At 34.4% G+C, this 18,478-nt stretch overlaps 1 protein-coding gene across 9 annotated transcripts in view; it reads right to left on the bottom strand.

Moving 5' to 3' along the window:
- The window catches only part of LOC120531189 (poly(rC)-binding protein 3), a 393,138-nt gene that overhangs the window by 36,347 nt on the left and 338,313 nt on the right, over positions 1–18,478 (bottom strand). For 3 of the 9 annotated variants that reach the window (XR_005634070.1, XM_039756359.1, XM_039756361.1), the window contains exons 11-13: positions 17,012–17,155; positions 15,596–15,637; positions 14,115–14,193 (exon numbers count right to left, since the gene is read on the bottom strand). Coding sequence is in view for 8 of the 9 variants with exons in the window: in XM_039756359.1 (XP_039612293.1) it covers positions 14,115–14,193; positions 15,596–15,637; positions 17,012–17,155 (265 nt within the window). In the remaining variant the exon portion in view is untranslated. The remainder of the gene's footprint in view (positions 1–14,114; positions 14,194–15,595; positions 15,638–17,011; positions 17,156–18,478) is intronic. The other 6 variants (XM_039756360.1, XM_039756367.1, XM_039756363.1 and 3 more) reach the window with 3 other exon arrangements.

Raw genomic sequence — 18,478 nt, 5'->3', positions numbered from 1 at the left:
TATACCACATAAAAAGTGGAAATATGATTGCAAAACCTACTTTCAAGGAAACAAGTATTCTGGTTATTATATGGTATTACTAAAACAAGAGTTAATCATATATTATTTTTTGACACACTGGAAAATAGTATTTCAATATAGTCAAATCCCAAGAAGCTGTCAAAAATGTCAATTCTCTGAGATCAAGGGAAGTTACACAAACATTGGCAGCTTAATTTTTGACATGTCTTCAACTGAAACAATCAGAATGAAATAATAAATCGTTTCCAGTGAGCATAATGGATACATTAAACTCTTTAGTATAAGTAGCTACAAATACTGATAAGAGTGGTCCTGCAGTAATGACTGTGAAAATATTACAGTTATACTTTCAAAGAATCTTCTTGTGATTATGTTTCTGCTGAAACCATTCACTGACAAGTAGTGGACAACATTTCATAGAAAAGTGTTCTAAAAGTACTGTATACTCACTGATGCTGCTACTGGGCCTTGACTGGCCTTTCCTAACAAAAGCTCATTAATCTGGCATAATGTTACTGTCAAAATGTAGATAAGAAATATGCAATATTAGATCAGGGTAAGAAAACAGGTATGTTTATTATATTACTAGGGATATTGTAAAATTTGTTCATTTGCTTTGAAGAAGTTCATTATGCGTAAAAGTTCACTTTCTGTTTTTTGTGCAGTAGTTGAAAAATATACTGTTATGTTATGTTTTAACATTTGATGATTATGTCTCAAATCTAGTATTTCAACCACTATGCCCTTAAAAGGATTTGTTTCATACACTTCATTGTAAGTGTTTTTAACTGATAATTCTATGGATTACCGGTAATTTAAGTTTAATAAAAAATAAAATCAAATTTCATTTCAATAGTACAATGCATTTTTTTTTTAGAATGTAGTATGAATTTTTCAGTTATATGTCAAACATGGTTTGAACTCGGCAGGAGTTTCTCATTGCAGCATCCTCTTCAGTATCATAATCCCTGCTGTTGAGTTTCATCCAATAATATAAAAAAAACAAAACATCCAGAGAAGGAATTGAAAGCGAAACCAAGGAACATACTTGGCATTGGATGTGCCAGTTAGGAACTCATTCAACAGAGGAATAAAATATAAACTTATATTAAAAATAAAATACGGAAAATGTTAGATTGGTGCAACCTACATTTGGCTTGTTACAGAGCAATCCTGCAGTGTTTTGTTGTGCAGGATGAAGTTTTGTTTCCTGTAATCTGTTATTCACATACAGTAGTATCTTGAATTCTGAATTAGTCTAAGTAGGCATAATCAGTGTTGAAATTACACTTCTCAGATTTAAAGTACTGTATATAGTCTACCAGGTTTTCAGTTTAATGTCTGGTGTTTGAAATAATATAAGGAACTATAAACAGGGGATTTGTTATCATATGACTGTCCACAGCGGGTAAGAAAATTGTTTCATGTGTTGATTCTGATGAGAACACTGTATCTTAACTCTTTCTTTGATATATAACATTAATTGTAATTATGTTTAGACTTTTTCATATTGCAGTGTGTGTTTGTTTCTTTTATAACAACAAATATAATTAAAATTAAAAAAATGTTTGTTACGCAATTCTTTAAATAAAAAGTAAGACAGGTGCTACTATTGCAGTGAGAGTGTTCAATATGTAAGTGTTGTATTGATAATCAGGAAGCGGTATGTTCTCAAGTGAGCGATAACTCTGATGTCATACATACCAGAAAAAGAAAATAAAAACTTTGACAAAGGGAAACTATTGTAAATTGCCCCAATATCTCATTCAGATCATTTTTAGTAGTTGTCAAGATTTCTGCTTTAACTACATGACTCAGTAGTTTGCTCCACAGTCTCACAACTCTTTTCATAAAAAACTGTTTCCTGGCATAAGACTTAAATATACTTTTCCTCAATGTCCATTGAGGTCCTCATTGATGCTTTTGGGAATTTTGAAGGCCTGGATAAGGGCCCTATTTAACATTCTATTTACCTATTTAGCATTTAATTCCTTAAGCCTACCACAGTAGGACATGCCCTTTAGTCCTTGGATGCACTTGGTTACTTTCCTCTGCACAACTCGAAATACTGCTATGTCATTTTATAATTTGGTGACCAGAACTACACAAAGTATACAAGATGCAGTCTTACTAGTGCATTATACTGTCTGAGCATAATGTCTCCTTGATTTACAGTATACAGTATTCAACAGTCTTTACAATATAACATAACATTTATTTTCCATCATCCATCCATTTTCTAACCCGCTGAATCCGAATACAGGGTCACGGGGGTCTGCTGGAGCCAATCCCAGCCAACACAGGGCACAAGGCAGGAACCAATCCAGGGCAGGGTGCCAACCCACCGCAGTAACATTTATTTTGCCTTTTTAATTGTTTCTGGACATTGCTTAGATGAGAATTTTGTGTTAAGATGACAATTATTTATTTCTTAGATAAAACTATATAATATCACATGGTTGCTGCTGTCCCACAGATGTAGTGTTCTGGTTTCAAATATCACACATGGTCAACAATTTGCGTATTGTATAAGCATGGGTTTTTCTCTGGGTACTGTGATTTTACTTTCCAATCCCCAAATTAGGAGCACTGGTTATTTCTCATTGGCCCTATGTGAGAAAATATATGTGCATGGAAGACTTAGTCTTGTAATGGCTGTCACCCTGTCGAGAGTTGGCTTCTGTCTTGGCGACCAAGCTGCACGATTAGACTCCAGACCCCTGTTATCCTGAACTGGAATAAGCAGGTCAAAGAATGTTTTGCTGCATTTGGGACAGCATCACAAAATGTGTTGTCACACCTCATTTAGCAACAGAGATATTGATACACTTTTACCATTAAAGCTACATAATTGCAAATGGGTATATTTTCATTGCCTATGATCATGAAGTGGTTGCAGAATGGAAATTATAACTTAATTCTTTTCAGTATCTATTTCTGACTGTTATTACTAAGATAAGCACTGAGCAAGAAAAAGGGTTTAAAAAACAAAAACTATTATTTTTAAAAGACTGTACTTTTTTGTTTTTGACTTGCTTGTGCATTACTGCTTTGGTAAAATCTACAGTTTCTCTTTATTAGGGAATAATTCCAATTTTGCACAAATGTTTCTCAATAGCGTATTTCAGTGGATTGTGTCTTTAAAAGAGAACTGTACATAGTAGATCACTTCTATTTTAATTTATTAGTTGTATCAGGAAAGGCTCAAATAAACCATATGCTAAATTGTTTGTTATGAAAACCTTATTAATAGCTGAAATTTATAGTTTTCAGTAATGTATAGTGAATTATTGGAATTTGTTTTTGAAAACAAATAGAAATATTCTAAGCTGGAATTTTCTTTCATATATAAAATAAATTATATAAATGGGATATCAAAAAAGTATACATAATTTGTTTTCAATTTATTCAGATTAATTACACTATTTATCACAGGATAATCATTCATATATCCTGAAGCTGCATGTTAAAGCTGCTTGTTTATTATTCTGCCTGTAGTACAGGAAAAGAAATGGAACACGTCCACAAAGTGATAGTCTGTGAGCAGAAATCTGGTGTAAAATAAATAAATATAATTTCACTTGACTAATTCACAGAATGAATTACATAATCAATTTTGATAATCTAAATAGACTATACATGATTATAAGTTTAACAATTGAAAAGAAAAATCACTGGAAAATCTAAAAAGAAAGTACTATATATTACTATTTATGAACATGATAATAATTTAAGTTAAAATGTTACTTGTGTTCTCTCTGTACCATGACAGTTCATATGAATTACAGCTTCATAAAGCTGTACATTAAACTATATAGATCTGCTCTGCAAACGAAATAGAAAATACCACTCTTGGAAACAAAGCAGCAGAACTGAAACCTGACTGGCAGGGCTCTTAAGATTGGAGATTTGAAAAATATATAATCATAAGATCACCTCTTTTCATTTTTTTTTTTAAATGGAGACTATGATGTTGTTTTATAAGGCAGTTGTGTAGTCATTCATACACACACTAACCAGTTCTGCCTTTTAGCTACAGTGCTCCATACTTGGCTCCTGCCATCTTCATTGGCAGATGAACCAACCAGCACACCTTCCAGCCTTCTTGGGTGCACAACATGTTTTGAAAAGATGGATTAAGCAGAACAATTTGGCTAAACCAAGAATGAGGTATCATGATAGAGTTGAGAATAGAAGACAGAGATCAGATCAAACAAACAGGTGTATTTAAAAATATTAACCAGAAGCAAATATCCCTAAAACAGCCCTTTTATTCAAACTCTCAACAACCAGAAAAGTCAAGACATTAGACTATTGTACACCAGCAAGAGTCTGTTGAAGCACAACAAATATGTACTCGGTTTTTATTTTATCTGCCTACTCATCATGCAACTGCTGCTCCACAGTACAGAAACGGCACTTATAAAAATTACTAATGACCTCCTTATGGCAGCTGATTCTGGTTTAATTACTATTCTCATCCTCCTTGATCTGAGTGCAGCCTTTGACACTATTTGTCACACTACTCTTCTCAATAGATTATCTTCGATTGGCCTTACCCACAGTCCACTAGATTGGTTCAGATCCTACCTCTCAGGCCACACTCAGTTTGTTCAGCTTAAAACTTTCACATCCCAACCCACTGCTGTTACTTCAGGTGTGCCCCAGGGCTCTGTCCTCGGGCCCCTCGTTTTCATTATTTACCTCCTTCCCCTTGGAAATATCTTTTGTAAATAAAACATTAACTTCCACTGTTATGCTGATGACACCCAGCTCTATCTCACTAGCAAACATACTGCTTTCTTTCCACCCTCCTCACTTATTGATTACATAGCAGAAAATTTTCTTAAATTAAATAGTGACAAAACTGAGGTGCTCCTCATTGGTACAAAATCGAACTTATCCAAAACTGATTATTTTTCAGTTGTTATTGATAATTCCTTTGTCTCCCCTTCCCCACAGGTTAAGAGTCTGGGTTTCATCCTTGACAGTACTTTATCCTTTCAGTCCCACATCAATAACATCTCCCAGTCTGCATATTTCCACTTGCATGACATTAATTGTATTCACCCCTCCCTCACTACCCACACCACTGCTATCGTTTTTCATAGCCTTGTTACTTCTCGTCTGAATTATTGCAATTTCCTTTTCGTTGGTCTTTCTCGCAAATCTATTTACAAGCTTCAACTGGTCCAGAATTGAGCTGCCCGCATCATTACTAGAACCCCCTCTATTCACCATTTCACTCCCGTTTTGCAGCAGCTTCATTAGCTTCCAGTTCAGTTCCGAATTCAATTAAAAATTCTCCTCCTAACTTTTAAGGCTATCCACAACCTTGCCCCTTCATATCTGTCTGACCTCGTTAAGCTACACACATTTTCACAACATCCTCAGGCTGTGCTTTCCTACTCAGTTTTGTAAACGGATGGCACCCAACATCAAATCAGTGCTACTGCTTCTGTGAAGTTTCCCTTTCTTTTCTATTCTTATCCATGATGCAGGCTTTATTAAATACACTGAAATTAATTGCATATCGTTTACAAATTTACAGCACTTGACAGTAATCAATCTGTAACAATATAATGGTGCACAGGAAGGCCGAACTATTCCAACTACCATGGATGATTTAGTGTTGTTAGAAGACATTGCAAATGGAAGAATTAGAAGTGAGTGTGTATTTACAGATTATACTGACTTCTTATCCCATAATGATGACTGACTGCTAAGTAGATTTAGATTTCCAAGAACTGTCTTCTTGGAGCTGTGTACTGTTAAAACACTAGGATGTATACTTGATGTAATTTTTGTGATGAAATGCATTAAAGTATGTATATTACATTTTACAGATAAATTGTTAACTTAATTTAAATAATGTATACTGTTAATAATTAAACATGTGGGGACACAGTGGCACAGTGGAAGCGCTGCTCCTTCGCAGTAAGGGGGCTGTGTTCCGGGTGTACCCTGCCTGGAGTTTGTACGTCTTCCTGGTGGGTTTCTTCTGCGTGCTTTGGTTTCTTTCCAAAAGCATGCAGGTTAAGGTATTTGGTGATGATAGTGTAATTTGATGCTACTAATGTATGTGTGTGCTTGTATTAGCCCTGCAATGAGCTGGCACCTCATCCTGTGATTGTTCTTGCCTCGCACACGATGCTTGCTGGGACTGGTGCAACCCTGGATGGAATAATTGCCTCCACAGTGCCCCCACATATGTTCAATATATGCTTTAATGCATTTCATCATGAAAATGTTATCAAGTATACATCTTAATATTCTAAAATGTGTTGAGAGAGCTGTAATATAAATGTAACGTATTCTGTATGGCAATCACTGCCTGTGAGCTCCTGTCAGCATAGGAGAAACTTCATTTAAGAAGCACATAGCAATTAACGATTGGGTCAGGGAACACATAGAATATGAATCATTTAACGTGCTACTTTAGTTACAATGGGGTTTGATAAACTAGTAAATTAAACAACGATTTTAAGATTAAATTTACGATTTTCTACTTTAATGACAAAATAAACTACAAGATTAAAGTGGAAATTTTAAGATTAAAGTCGACATTTCAACTTTAATCTTGACATAGACCTTTTTTTCCTTCACTGTGTGTCTATTCTTTTTTTCTCTGTAGCCCGAATACGCTTCTGTATGACACTCAGATGGTGGGAGGCAGCTCACCTTTTCATGTTTACTTTGATATCTGACCACTTCTTTTTTATTTCAGGCACTGTGCGACTTTTTGAACTTACTTTCCCTGGATGTGCCAGAAAATCAGCATCTCCAAGATGCTGACCCTGCAGGCTGTCTTCCAGCACACAGATCTTCCAGTGTACATCAGGATTAGCAGCACGGCATTGGGTAACACACAATCTTCCCCTACCTCAGAGGTATACTCTATAGTGATGCCTTTCTGACCAAGGAGATCGTGAACCACATCTGAATCTCCACATGGCAAACTAAGTCATGGTCTGTCCTAGCTTCTGTATAGATGCAAGTCTTGGACTTCATACCGTAATCAAATCTGTGTCCTCGAAGTGTTCCATATTCACTGCTTCCAAAATATCCTGGGTATCACTTGGGATGACATGATTCCACCCACTGAAATTCACTAATGCTACTACACAGCCAGCATTGTTGACATGTTACTTAGTTGTGTCTTCCAATGAACCAGACACGTTATCTGCATGAATCAGTCTTGCCTTCTGCAGATGGTCCTGTGCAGTGAACTTGCTGAAGGATCCTGACTTCAGGGTGGGTTGAAGAAATGCTGGAAGTACCACTTGAATTGTTCCCTCAAGTCCTGCTCTATTCCACATGGGCAGCTCCAGACACTTGCTGGGAACTGTGTACTTTGGAGAAGGACTGTCATTGAAACAGTCTGTCCCTTTGAACAAGAATGGACATATCATTGTCAGGTCAAAGAGAGTGGCATTTCTATTGATGTCAACTTGCTCTGTTCAGGGGCAATTCCCCTGCCCATCTTGCCACCAGGTCTGCCTTTCCAAAATTGGATTGCTCTTCCACCAGCACACAAACAGAGAGGACAGGGTGGCAGAGATAGACAAATGGATGGACAGCATCATCGTCGTATTTGATAGACAACCACGACTAAGCATAATGGATTTTTCTCTGAGATCAGGTAAGCTGACATATTTTGCATTCAATAAAATTAAGTTAATCACAGTACTGAAGAGTGGCGGCATGTTGCATATTGAAATAAAACTTCACTGTACTCTATATGCCTACAATATTACTGAAAAATGTTACATTGGTTTTATGAAATCCTTGTCTAACCAAAGCTAAATTCTATAAAAAGAATGCACCTAATTTTGTTTATATTGGAGATCTCAAAAAAAAAAAAAAGATGTAAATGACAATCAATCAGCTGGGTGCAGAACAAGACATCTGGAACACTGTGCTCAGATCTGTCAAAATACCGAGTCTGAGATGTCATGTAAAACAGGTTTGATCAATTTCTTTCTCATAGCAGCACCATTCATGTTAATGTTAACTGTGATAAGTGTGCCTTTAAATTGTCAGGCAATCCCTGATACTATTTCTGGGCATCCTTCAGTCAATATATTGAGAGCATTTAGAGGAAAAAGTATTTGTAGTCTTTACAGAATTTTTAGTTAAAATGCTGTACTGATGAAAGATAGACTTTCAGTTCCTTTGTAACTCTTGTCAGATAGACATCAAGAGTCTTGCTTAAGTTCTGCCATTGTTTGCCCTGCTGTGTTCATCTTTTCTTATATGATTAAGGTTAAACTAAACCACATTTTTCATCTTTATGTAGAGCTGAGCCCTTCAAATTCCTCTCTAATGATTTGATAATTGTTTGTACTCTATATGTGTTCTATATGAGAATTAATAAAATAAGAAATCAACATCTGAAATTTTGGCTATACTATATCTTTGACTTGGGAGAGTGAATCTATGTCATTTTAGCATTTAAAAAAAAATGAGAGGATCTGAATTACCAGTTTACTCGGCAACACACAGTTCTCAACGGTCTTACACACAATATGGTTTTTATTATACCTTTTGGTACATGGTATGGATTTAGAATGTAAAGTAAACATAAGTGAGCTATTTTTTATTGCTTCTCCAGGGTTTATGTGTGTTGAGTGTGTTCTGTGGTATATTCAGTCTAGCATCTATTACTGATACCATTGATTGCTGCATGTGCACAAAATGTCTACTTAATTTATTTAGTGAATTATGTTTTATTATCAGTAGAATTAATCAGTTTTGATTTATTTTATTATGAATTTGAGGTTGCTGTTATTTTTTTATCGTTTTTTGTGATTTAATTTATGTGGGATTTGTGGCTTTATTCTTTTAAATATAGCCATGTCATGTGTAGTTACTCTGTCATTGATTAGCAAGTGATTGACGATGATGTTGTGTGTCACATTTTCATGTCAGTTCTATTTAGATGCTGGGTTTTGCATTTCAAAGACAAACACTTCCTCAGAGCCTTTTTTTTGCTCCTTTGGTTACGACCATTATCTGCATTAGTTGTTAATCTTTCATGTAAGAACGCATATGTGCTGACATCTCCTAGTTTTAGGTTTACTTTCTTATTTTTTAATTCCAAACAAACTACAACCTGTTCACGTAAAATTGCAGCTGAATAAAAAAGATCATACGTTAGAGGACAACTTTAACAGCTTTCAAAGAGAATAGAAAATTATACTGCCTCTGTTTGTTGCCATCATTTGCAAGATTGTTGTGATTTTGCACACTACATAATAAACATAGAAAAATTTGCACAAGTACACCAAAGATGTTACAAACTTTACCCTTATAATTAATTAGTCTGCCATTCCTTTTACAGTATATTTAAGAACAATAAGGTAAACTTAGATCAATCATAACAAAATGTTTTGTGAAGTTTGTAACAGCATGTATTAGTAATATCCCTGGCATTTAAAACACAAACCAATATCTAAATCATTATAACACGACCTTAGTTAATACTATTTTTCTTTGCCTTTATTATGAATTAGTTTTTGAGCCATTAATTTTGTTTTTGCATAATATTGGTTGATTTGATTTCACTGTTATTTTACGGCTTATTTCATGACATCATCACGGCATGGCTGTAGCCACATTGTTCCCAAGAGATAACATCATTGCCAGGCATATGTGTTTGCTACGTATTTACCATATCATCACTATGTGTGCCTTTTATAAGAAGGGAAACAAGTTCTTGTGAGGGTCCATGTTTTGGATTTATAAAAATTAGAAAAAAATATTAGTATTAGAATTCTTAGGCATTTAGGAAAATGATTTTTAGGTAAAGAACTATTTTGCTTTGTAATTTTTTTATTATGCATTTTGTCTTGCATATTTATCTGTTAGGTAAAACTAAAGGTTATATGTCTAGCTGCCCAAAAATATTGGCCTTAGAGAAGTTAACAAGATATTCTAGATTCTTTGCATTTGTATGTTTTCATTTTTCTCATGTATAGGTTTTTTTCCAACATGTTATTTATGTATGGACAATAGTGTGGTTGATATGTAATAATAATTAGGAAGTCCAACATTTTCATACTTTTTATTACAAATAAATATACAGTTCGGAACAAAAGTTTAAGTGTGGCAGAGTGGGGAGAATTCCCAACCCCCTGCCTCAGTAACAACAAATGAGATCCATTTTAATTAGCTTTAGAGGATTTCAGCATGGCGTTTAATACAAATTAACACCGGTACTAGAAATTCAAACATTATGAGGTCATTGCCACATGAATTAGTGATATCAAAGTAATTTTGAATATTTCAATTTACACACACTCATAAAAACTGCTTTCATAAGAACCCACACTTAAAATCAGGTTTTTTGAAAATCATTTTGTCAGGTTACTGAGATTGAATTAGGGTATGGATATCAATGAACAAGTGAAATTAATTTTAAGTTTAAATATCTCAAACTGAAAATGCTTTCATTTTTCAGATTTTTCACAATTTTAAGGCTACATTGTTGATATTAAGCATGTCAATTCATGATTATAATTTCAGAATTCCAATGATAATCTTTGTTCTGTTGTTTTCAAGCTAACTCACATAACTAATCAGACTTTGCTGTTGCTTATGTCTGTGCTTTAATGTGATAGATAGATAGATAGATAGATAGATAGATAGATAGATAGATAGATAGATAGATAGATAGATAGATACTTTATTAATCCCAAGGGGACATTCACAATTAATGTGTAATTAGTCATTGAATTAGATGGACTGTAGAAAGCAGAAATTAGTCATAATTTCACATTTATAGAAATAATATCACATTTGCTCCGGTACCATTCAAATGTGTGTTTAGTAGTGATTCTAATAAACATTACTTTGGTTAAATAAAAAAAAAATGAAAGATTCAAATTTGTTGTTTGTCAGTTTGCTTTCAGGAATTTACTGTGCCATTTCAGTAGCACTGCTAATTGACTTTCTCTATGATTATGTGCATCCATTAATACACAGTTTGTTGAATGATGGGAGAGAATTTCTTTCCCGTTCAGAACCCTAATGTACATCTGGCTAATTTGAAAAATTTAGAACGTGAGGTTGGCTCCTAGTATAATGTTGGGTTCTGTCTTATTCCCATTGCGGTCATGATAAGCACCAACTCCCAGCAACCTTCAACTTAATATGTTGGTTGGAATTTGGACTAATTGATGTAAACTGTAGACAGGTTCATAATAAACCAAGAATAATGGCAAAGGTTTTGTTCTTTTATCACAGATGTATGGTATTGTATTAAAAAGTGACTAACCTCACATTCACTAAACTCAGTCAACTGACAGTTGATTGGTCACAACATTGCACTCTCGAAACATGCAAAAACAGTGTAATTTTATTTCTAATTCAGTACAGTATAAAAGAGGCAACAATGAAAATCGTTGTTTGCCTTGAAAGCATAGCTGGATTCTTCTGCTCTAATAAGTTAAATCACACACAAATTTTAAGTAATATAATTAAGTTAAATCACACACAAATTGTAAGTAATATACAACCCTGCATTTAAATTCAGGCTCCAGGAACTGCTTCTTGATGTGTATCTGAAAGTATGACAGCTTTTCTTTTTCGGTCTTTCTCTCTGCTTGCCTTTTCTGACTTTTTTGTGCTGTCTCATATACCATATGTACGTACCACAGTCTGGGAACCCCTGTTTTAGGCCATCAGTACTGGAACAAAACATGAATATGACAAACCAAGCAAAAAAACTTTTTATTCCTTCCCTTCTAGTAAAACGTACAGTGTATAAAACCTGCACTGCTTAAGATGTTTTCCTTTACAAGCTGGAAGACTCTTCCATTCCTTGGACTGCACTACACTCTCTACTTTATTTATTGATATTAGCATTGTTATGACTCAGCTAAATGTTGTAATTGCTTGTGTTTCCTTTGTGCATCATGTAAATAAATTGTTGTACATGTGTTATTTCATGTAAATGTTTACAAAAATTATTATTATAAGACTGTATAAACCAGGTATACAGTAAAAGTGTACTTACAGACTGGCGGTACAAATTCAGACTATTATTATTTTATTTTTTTACCAATTTTGTTTTATTGAAATTGCACAGTTTAATAAGGGAGAGCAAAACTATTTAAATAGCAAAATAGTAAACATAAACGTATACTTTTGTTTAAGTACCCAGTGTAGCATACAAACAGGTGCCAGTTGGCTTCAGCACAGAAAATTATGTTTCAAACCAGGGGAGGGTCAGAAAAGGGTTGTCATGGAGATCAGCAATGGCTTTGGCACTTTACATAATGTATATAATGGATGTGGTAAAAAATTTTGTTGACCGAACTAAATGCTGGACAGACCAAGCTGATGGTTGGAGGCAAAGGGGTGGAGGCACTGAAGGATTCGGTGCATAGCATTGTGGCATGAGTAGTACAAGTGTTGGGAATAAAATCTATCAAGTGGGTACATAGTGATGTCAATCATATTCTGTAGGTGTGTAAGTGTGACTTTTTTGTAGAATGTTTGTAGGATTGATGCAGGATGCTGATTTAATAAGCATATAATACTGGCAATTAAAATATTTAGAAGAAAGAATGTCAGGTCTGCTACTTAGATGTCATGTTGAGTGCAAACAGAGGTGTAGGGAAAGTAGTTATAGTGAAGGAGGGAGGTGCATATATTCTTACTTCTAAAGAAGCCACTCGGCCAATGAAGGGAAAAGTTTATGAAACCTGTGAGAGGAGTAGAATGATCTAAATGATAGTGACTTGTGGCTGATGGGAGTGGATCATGAAGCAAAACTTGAAAGAAGAGAGATGAGAATGACAAGATGATATGTGGAATATAATGAAATGAGTCCTGGTATGGAGGCAACAGATTGTGCAGGAAATGCATAGCAAAATGTGGAGGATAACTTGGTGAAAAAGTATAATGTGAAGGTGGTGGAAGAAACGAGGCCAAGAGTGAGGCCAAAGAAAATGTGGTTGGAGGTGGTGATGAAAAGAATTAGTGTCAGCCCAAAGAATGTTCAGGAGAGTTGACAAGAAAGGATTGTAGGGAGGCTGGCTTACCTGTGTCAACCCAAAAAAAGACAGTTTAGCTGGTGATAATGACAATGACTGAAACAACTGCACAAAACCTACATTATTATAATGAGGTAAAAACAGGCAACATTACTAAAAATAGTTTATTTAAAAAGACAGAGCATAAAAACTGGGTCAAATTAGATTTTGATCAAAAGTTTGAAGATAACTCACCACACGGCTAAAATTTATACAGCAGTGTAGTTGAAACAGAATTCTTAATCTATGCTGAATTAACAGCCTATTTACAAGAACACATTTTTCTAATGTTCTCTTTTCACAATTCATCTATTCACTCGTGTAGCCACATCTACACATACAATATTTCTATAATGTATTAATAACATGCTTTTAAGCAATGAAACAAATGTGCACTTAACAGCTTTATATACTTTGAATTGCACAAATTTAGACCTAAAGCAGTATCATTGCTAACACAGTGTATTGCCATTTTACATTTTGAGGTCTTCTAAAAATCCAAGGACAGAAATGGTTGTAAAAGTTATCTGCCCTTTATACATACAATGCGTCACTTATCTGTGAATTCATTGGACCAGAGCTGTGAAGAACTTTTAGGGCTTTAGTATCTGCCTAGAGCTGCGTTACACTAGTAACACTCCTGATTCCATATAGACGTCAAAATAAACAAAACATTAAAACGGCAGAACTAAAGAGTTTGACTATACGTTAATTTCTGTGTAGATTTATATAATTACATTTCCAAACAGCAATATCGACAGTCTTCCACAGGAAACAGTAAAAAAATAGCAGGGCACAGTTTTAATCAGGCAATGCTCTCCTTTATAATGCCTTATGGACATAAAAAACAGAACTATGTAGAATAGCAGGGAAGCAAGTAACTGGTTTTAACATATAGAACGAGAAACAAACATAAATGGATACAGCTTGAATCCTAAAGGCCAGCCACCAGGGTACATAGTAAAAATTAACAAACAACAAGATAAGAAAGAGAAAGAAACTCTACAGGTACAAAGAGAAGGAAATTTCATAAAGGGCTTTTTGGGTACGTACCAGGGAAAGCAGGGGTGGTCTGTCCAAGGGGAGTAAAGGGGGTTTGCTGCATAGCCAACTGGTGGAGCTTGGTCAACTGCTGAGGGGGTAGGAGGGACATCAGAACTAAGAGGTTATTGTTATATTCACAGGTCACACCAAAAATCAAGAACACGACTTGATTAAAACAAAACCAACAAGGTGGCCATGAAATATCATGGCAAAATAATTAAATAAAAGAAACAAAAAGTATGGTAGGACTTGGCCTGTCATCGTGTATAATTGCTTTTTATATCTTGAAATTTTTCGTTGACATATTTCAGGTCTCCATTATCAGGGTTTTACACTGTGTCTAACTGTAATTCACTTACTATAGAAATCTCACCTAATTATTGAAATACCACTAATACTCATACAGTAAATTACATGCACGAGAACATTGGCAGTGATATTTCTGTTTACATGAATTACTTGAATGCGACACTGTTATACATCATGTGTAGCAACAAATTGAATATTCACATAAACACATACATAAAATATATCTGAGCAAGGTAGGTGTTGATTTAAAAAGAGTAGTGCCGTACATATTTCAAGATGTCACAGTGAGAAGAATAACACACACTATAAAAACCAGTAATAAAAAAACAGAAATGGGGCTGCAAAAAGGGGGAAAGATGCTTGCTTTGTTCAGTAAAAGCCATATATCTTTTTTCTGACAAAGGAACTACTTTCAATACTCCAGATAAATGAAATGTAGTGTACCTCCCTGAATTTGTTGCAACACATACTTCATAACTCAATCACAAATCAGTGAAATGCAAATCTTTCTGCTAGAAGTATAACAAAAAATGCTTTGAAAGCACTTTGCAAAAATTAAGGCATAACATGAAATAAAGATTGATTTATTTATATCAATGTAAAGCAAGACTACTGCTTAAATATTAATTCTGTTGACACTTTGCATTATAAAAAACAGTGACTAAAATAAATATCCGATTGCAAAAGAGGTCAAAATTTCCAACATGTAAATATTTTTCACTGTAAAGTCAATCAGATCTATGGAATCTTGAATAAGTGCAAACTTCAAAAGCAATCCAAATTAAAAATAAAGCTCCAATGAGCTATGCAGTTAAAACATATTTTCACTCTGAACTATCTACTGCTGTATTATTAATAGGTTTATTCAGAGGGATAAACATAGGCTTTAGGACAATTTGTTAATTGTCTTTTTAACAAAATCTGAACAAAATGTGTTTGTGTTTTTGAATTTTTAGTGTTAGTGTGTCCAAACAGGCCAAGTCCTTTAAAATTGTTCCATATTGGACAGTACAGGTTAGAAGAGCCATTTCAGATTGACTGATAGTAATATGACATAAATTACATATCAGATGGTTTATTAATATTATTAATTAATATTAATATGAACACTGGTAAATATACAGTAAGCATGCACACACTGTAAAACATAATATAAAGGGTGAAAAAGAACGAGAACTCACATCTGGATGAGGAATGGCATACTGTCCCTGAATAGTATATGCCTGTATAAGAAAACAGAAAAAAGAAAAATCACAATATTTAGAGACCTTTTTAATTTGTGCATTTCAACAGTACTACTGCATTTGCATATCTAACTTTTTAACACATTTATTTGCTAAACACACTGAAGTTTAGAGAATGGAGGCTGATGTGAACAGTTAGTTTACAGTACTTAATGGTTTTACACAAATGACTAACAAATGATTGTTTCCATATTTTATCAATTGGGGCTCAGAAAAATATTTTGAGTCAAACTACAAAAAGAGTAAAAAGTGGGGTAAAGGAGGCTGCCTTGCAGTTTATAGTCTAACCTCTTGCTCACTAAGCTAGGCTCTTTTTTAAAAGTCCTACAGCAGGCATGTACTGTGTTTGCCCTTTATAAACTGCCATGCATTTCAGATGTATTCATTCAACAGGTTCCACTACACAGAGCTTGCATACAATAATGCTCTGTTTCAAAGTTTAAAAACATGTCTTCACATGGTGATAAACTTCACAGGACATATGGACATTGAATGAGCTGATAGAACATTATGTTGTAGTACAAATGCTGATATCAAATCCTTAGCACTGTATAACAAAGTATTATTTACAAGTAAGATAACAATAGTTATAAAATATTGTGTGTGATCAGTAAATGGGCACATATTAGCTTCACTCTTGCTATGGACACCTTTAATGCTTCCCACTGAACTGAAAGTCTTCTGGGGAAGTGGAGGAGTCACTGATTACACCATACAATTCTTGGTGTAATGTTTGAATGAATTTTCTTTTACTGTTTGCTCAGTGAGCATAGCTACAGTATCTCATCCTACAAAAGAAAGTTATCTTTTCAGGAGGATCCAGGGCTTGAATCAAAACCATGCAGAAAAAAAAATACATAAACTTGTAACTCCCTTAATATACTTTACTTGCTTTATCTAAACATACACCTCTGAGATCTATTTTCCTCTGACCTCTAACATACAGTACGGTATGCGTTCATTATATAATGTATAATAACACATATTGATATACTGGGAACATAAGTAAAATGTGAAATGTAAAAGTACTTTGTTAATCGTTTTTCATTGGATTACTGGAAGAGAGAGAAATAAAGAAATTCATTTACCATTGTTTCCCAATAAAAACTGATAAAACTTTAAGACTTTTCTGAGTTGCTATATTTGTTTTTAAATTTATAGAAAAAAAACACACCTCAAAGAAATTAGATCAATTGGTCAAAATTAAATGGTTTGATTATCAAGGGCAAAGATTTAGTATGTATGTTAACTATATGTTTTGGCAAACAATTTTTTAATCTGTCATCCAGTTTGATCTGCCCCCAGGTTTATGAGCATGCAAGTGAGAAGGTGAGAAAACCTGAGTGGACTAACAGGCAGTGGCTGGTGCTGCAGTAAAAGGCTGAGGTTGGCTGCAGACGCTGCCAGCGGGTCGGCTCTTACCTGGCCACCTGAAAAAATGACGGGGGTGGAGGCGGGCTTTGGGCGGTAGGGAATGGTGGCACCTTTCGGTGGGGACTAGGAGAGGGGAACAGGGAAAGGTAGAGACAGCATTAGACCAGGATCCTTTAAAAGAGAAAAAAATAACAAAGAAACAAAGCAGGTACCAAAATACATTTAGTCATAAGAAACCTATTTCTGGCAGTTTTTTTTACCCATTAAATGGACAAATACTTGGGCAATACAAAGTAACTATTTGACTGTTTTTTAACTATTTGTCTTTGAGAAGCAAGAGAAAACTCACTCAGACAAAAGGACAACATGGAGGCTCTAAACAGACAGAGCAGGTATTAAGTCTAAAACTATGAAGACCCCATTTAAAAGTAAAGACTCTGAAAATGCCCATTAATAAGCTAAATACCAACTGTCTATGTAACATACAAGTACTGTATATTAATCTAAAAATAATCAAATTGTACTAAATAATCGTATACTGTAATGCATACATCCTAAAGATTACTGAACACAGTCATTTACATCATTTACAGTAAAAATGCTTTCTCTCATTAAATACACCAGATACTTTCCTTTTATTAGAATAAAGTTTTTTCATTGATATTAAAATATTAAAAAGTATTAAAATCTTTGTTTACAAAAAGTGCCATGTAGTGCATTTTGAGATTAGTTTTGTTTCCTTTACAAGCAGAACAAAATCTAAAGTACCATAAAAATTAGCTTATTGATGCAAAGCAGCATTTTCTTTAATTGTAACATGGCTTTACATTAATATTTACAGGTACAGTGGTATATACAGAGGTATATAAGGCATGAAGGGATGTACTGCACCTTGTGTGGGAAGCTATTCAGTAACAATTAACCCTCAAAGTTTTTTGAATATATATATATATATATACACACACATATACACATACAAATATATATATATATATATATATATATATATATATATATATAAACTGGCAACATGTAAACAGTTATGCTGCATTACACAATATAGAGTATATGAACTCCAATTTAAATGGCAGCCATATGTAATTGATTGGCAATTTAACTAATTTCTCCCAATTTATTCTTACAAGTTGACAAGTTATGGCAAGAATTCACATGAGCAAAATTTAATATTACAGATGCTGCTCCCATTATGGACATATTTCTTTCAATTTATAGAGTTTATCCTAGCTTCATTTTATGGTCACATAATCTTTGAACTTTTTCTACAATTTGGTCCAGTAGAGATGGACCAAAGACCCTTACCTGGCCAGGAGGCCAATGGGATGGAATGACGGGGGGACGACAACAACATGGCAGGGCTACATACTGCCCTGACACAGTAGGTGGCAGCCCTCCTGCGTGACGTGACCTGTATGACCACTAACCAGG

Source organism: Polypterus senegalus, chromosome 6 (assembly GCF_016835505.1).
Source record: "Polypterus senegalus isolate Bchr_013 chromosome 6, ASM1683550v1, whole genome shotgun sequence".
Taxonomy (NCBI): Eukaryota; Metazoa; Chordata; class Cladistia; order Polypteriformes; family Polypteridae; genus Polypterus; species Polypterus senegalus.
The sequence above is the reverse complement of the archived record's forward strand: the minus strand, read 5'-3'. Positions and strand labels throughout refer to the sequence as shown.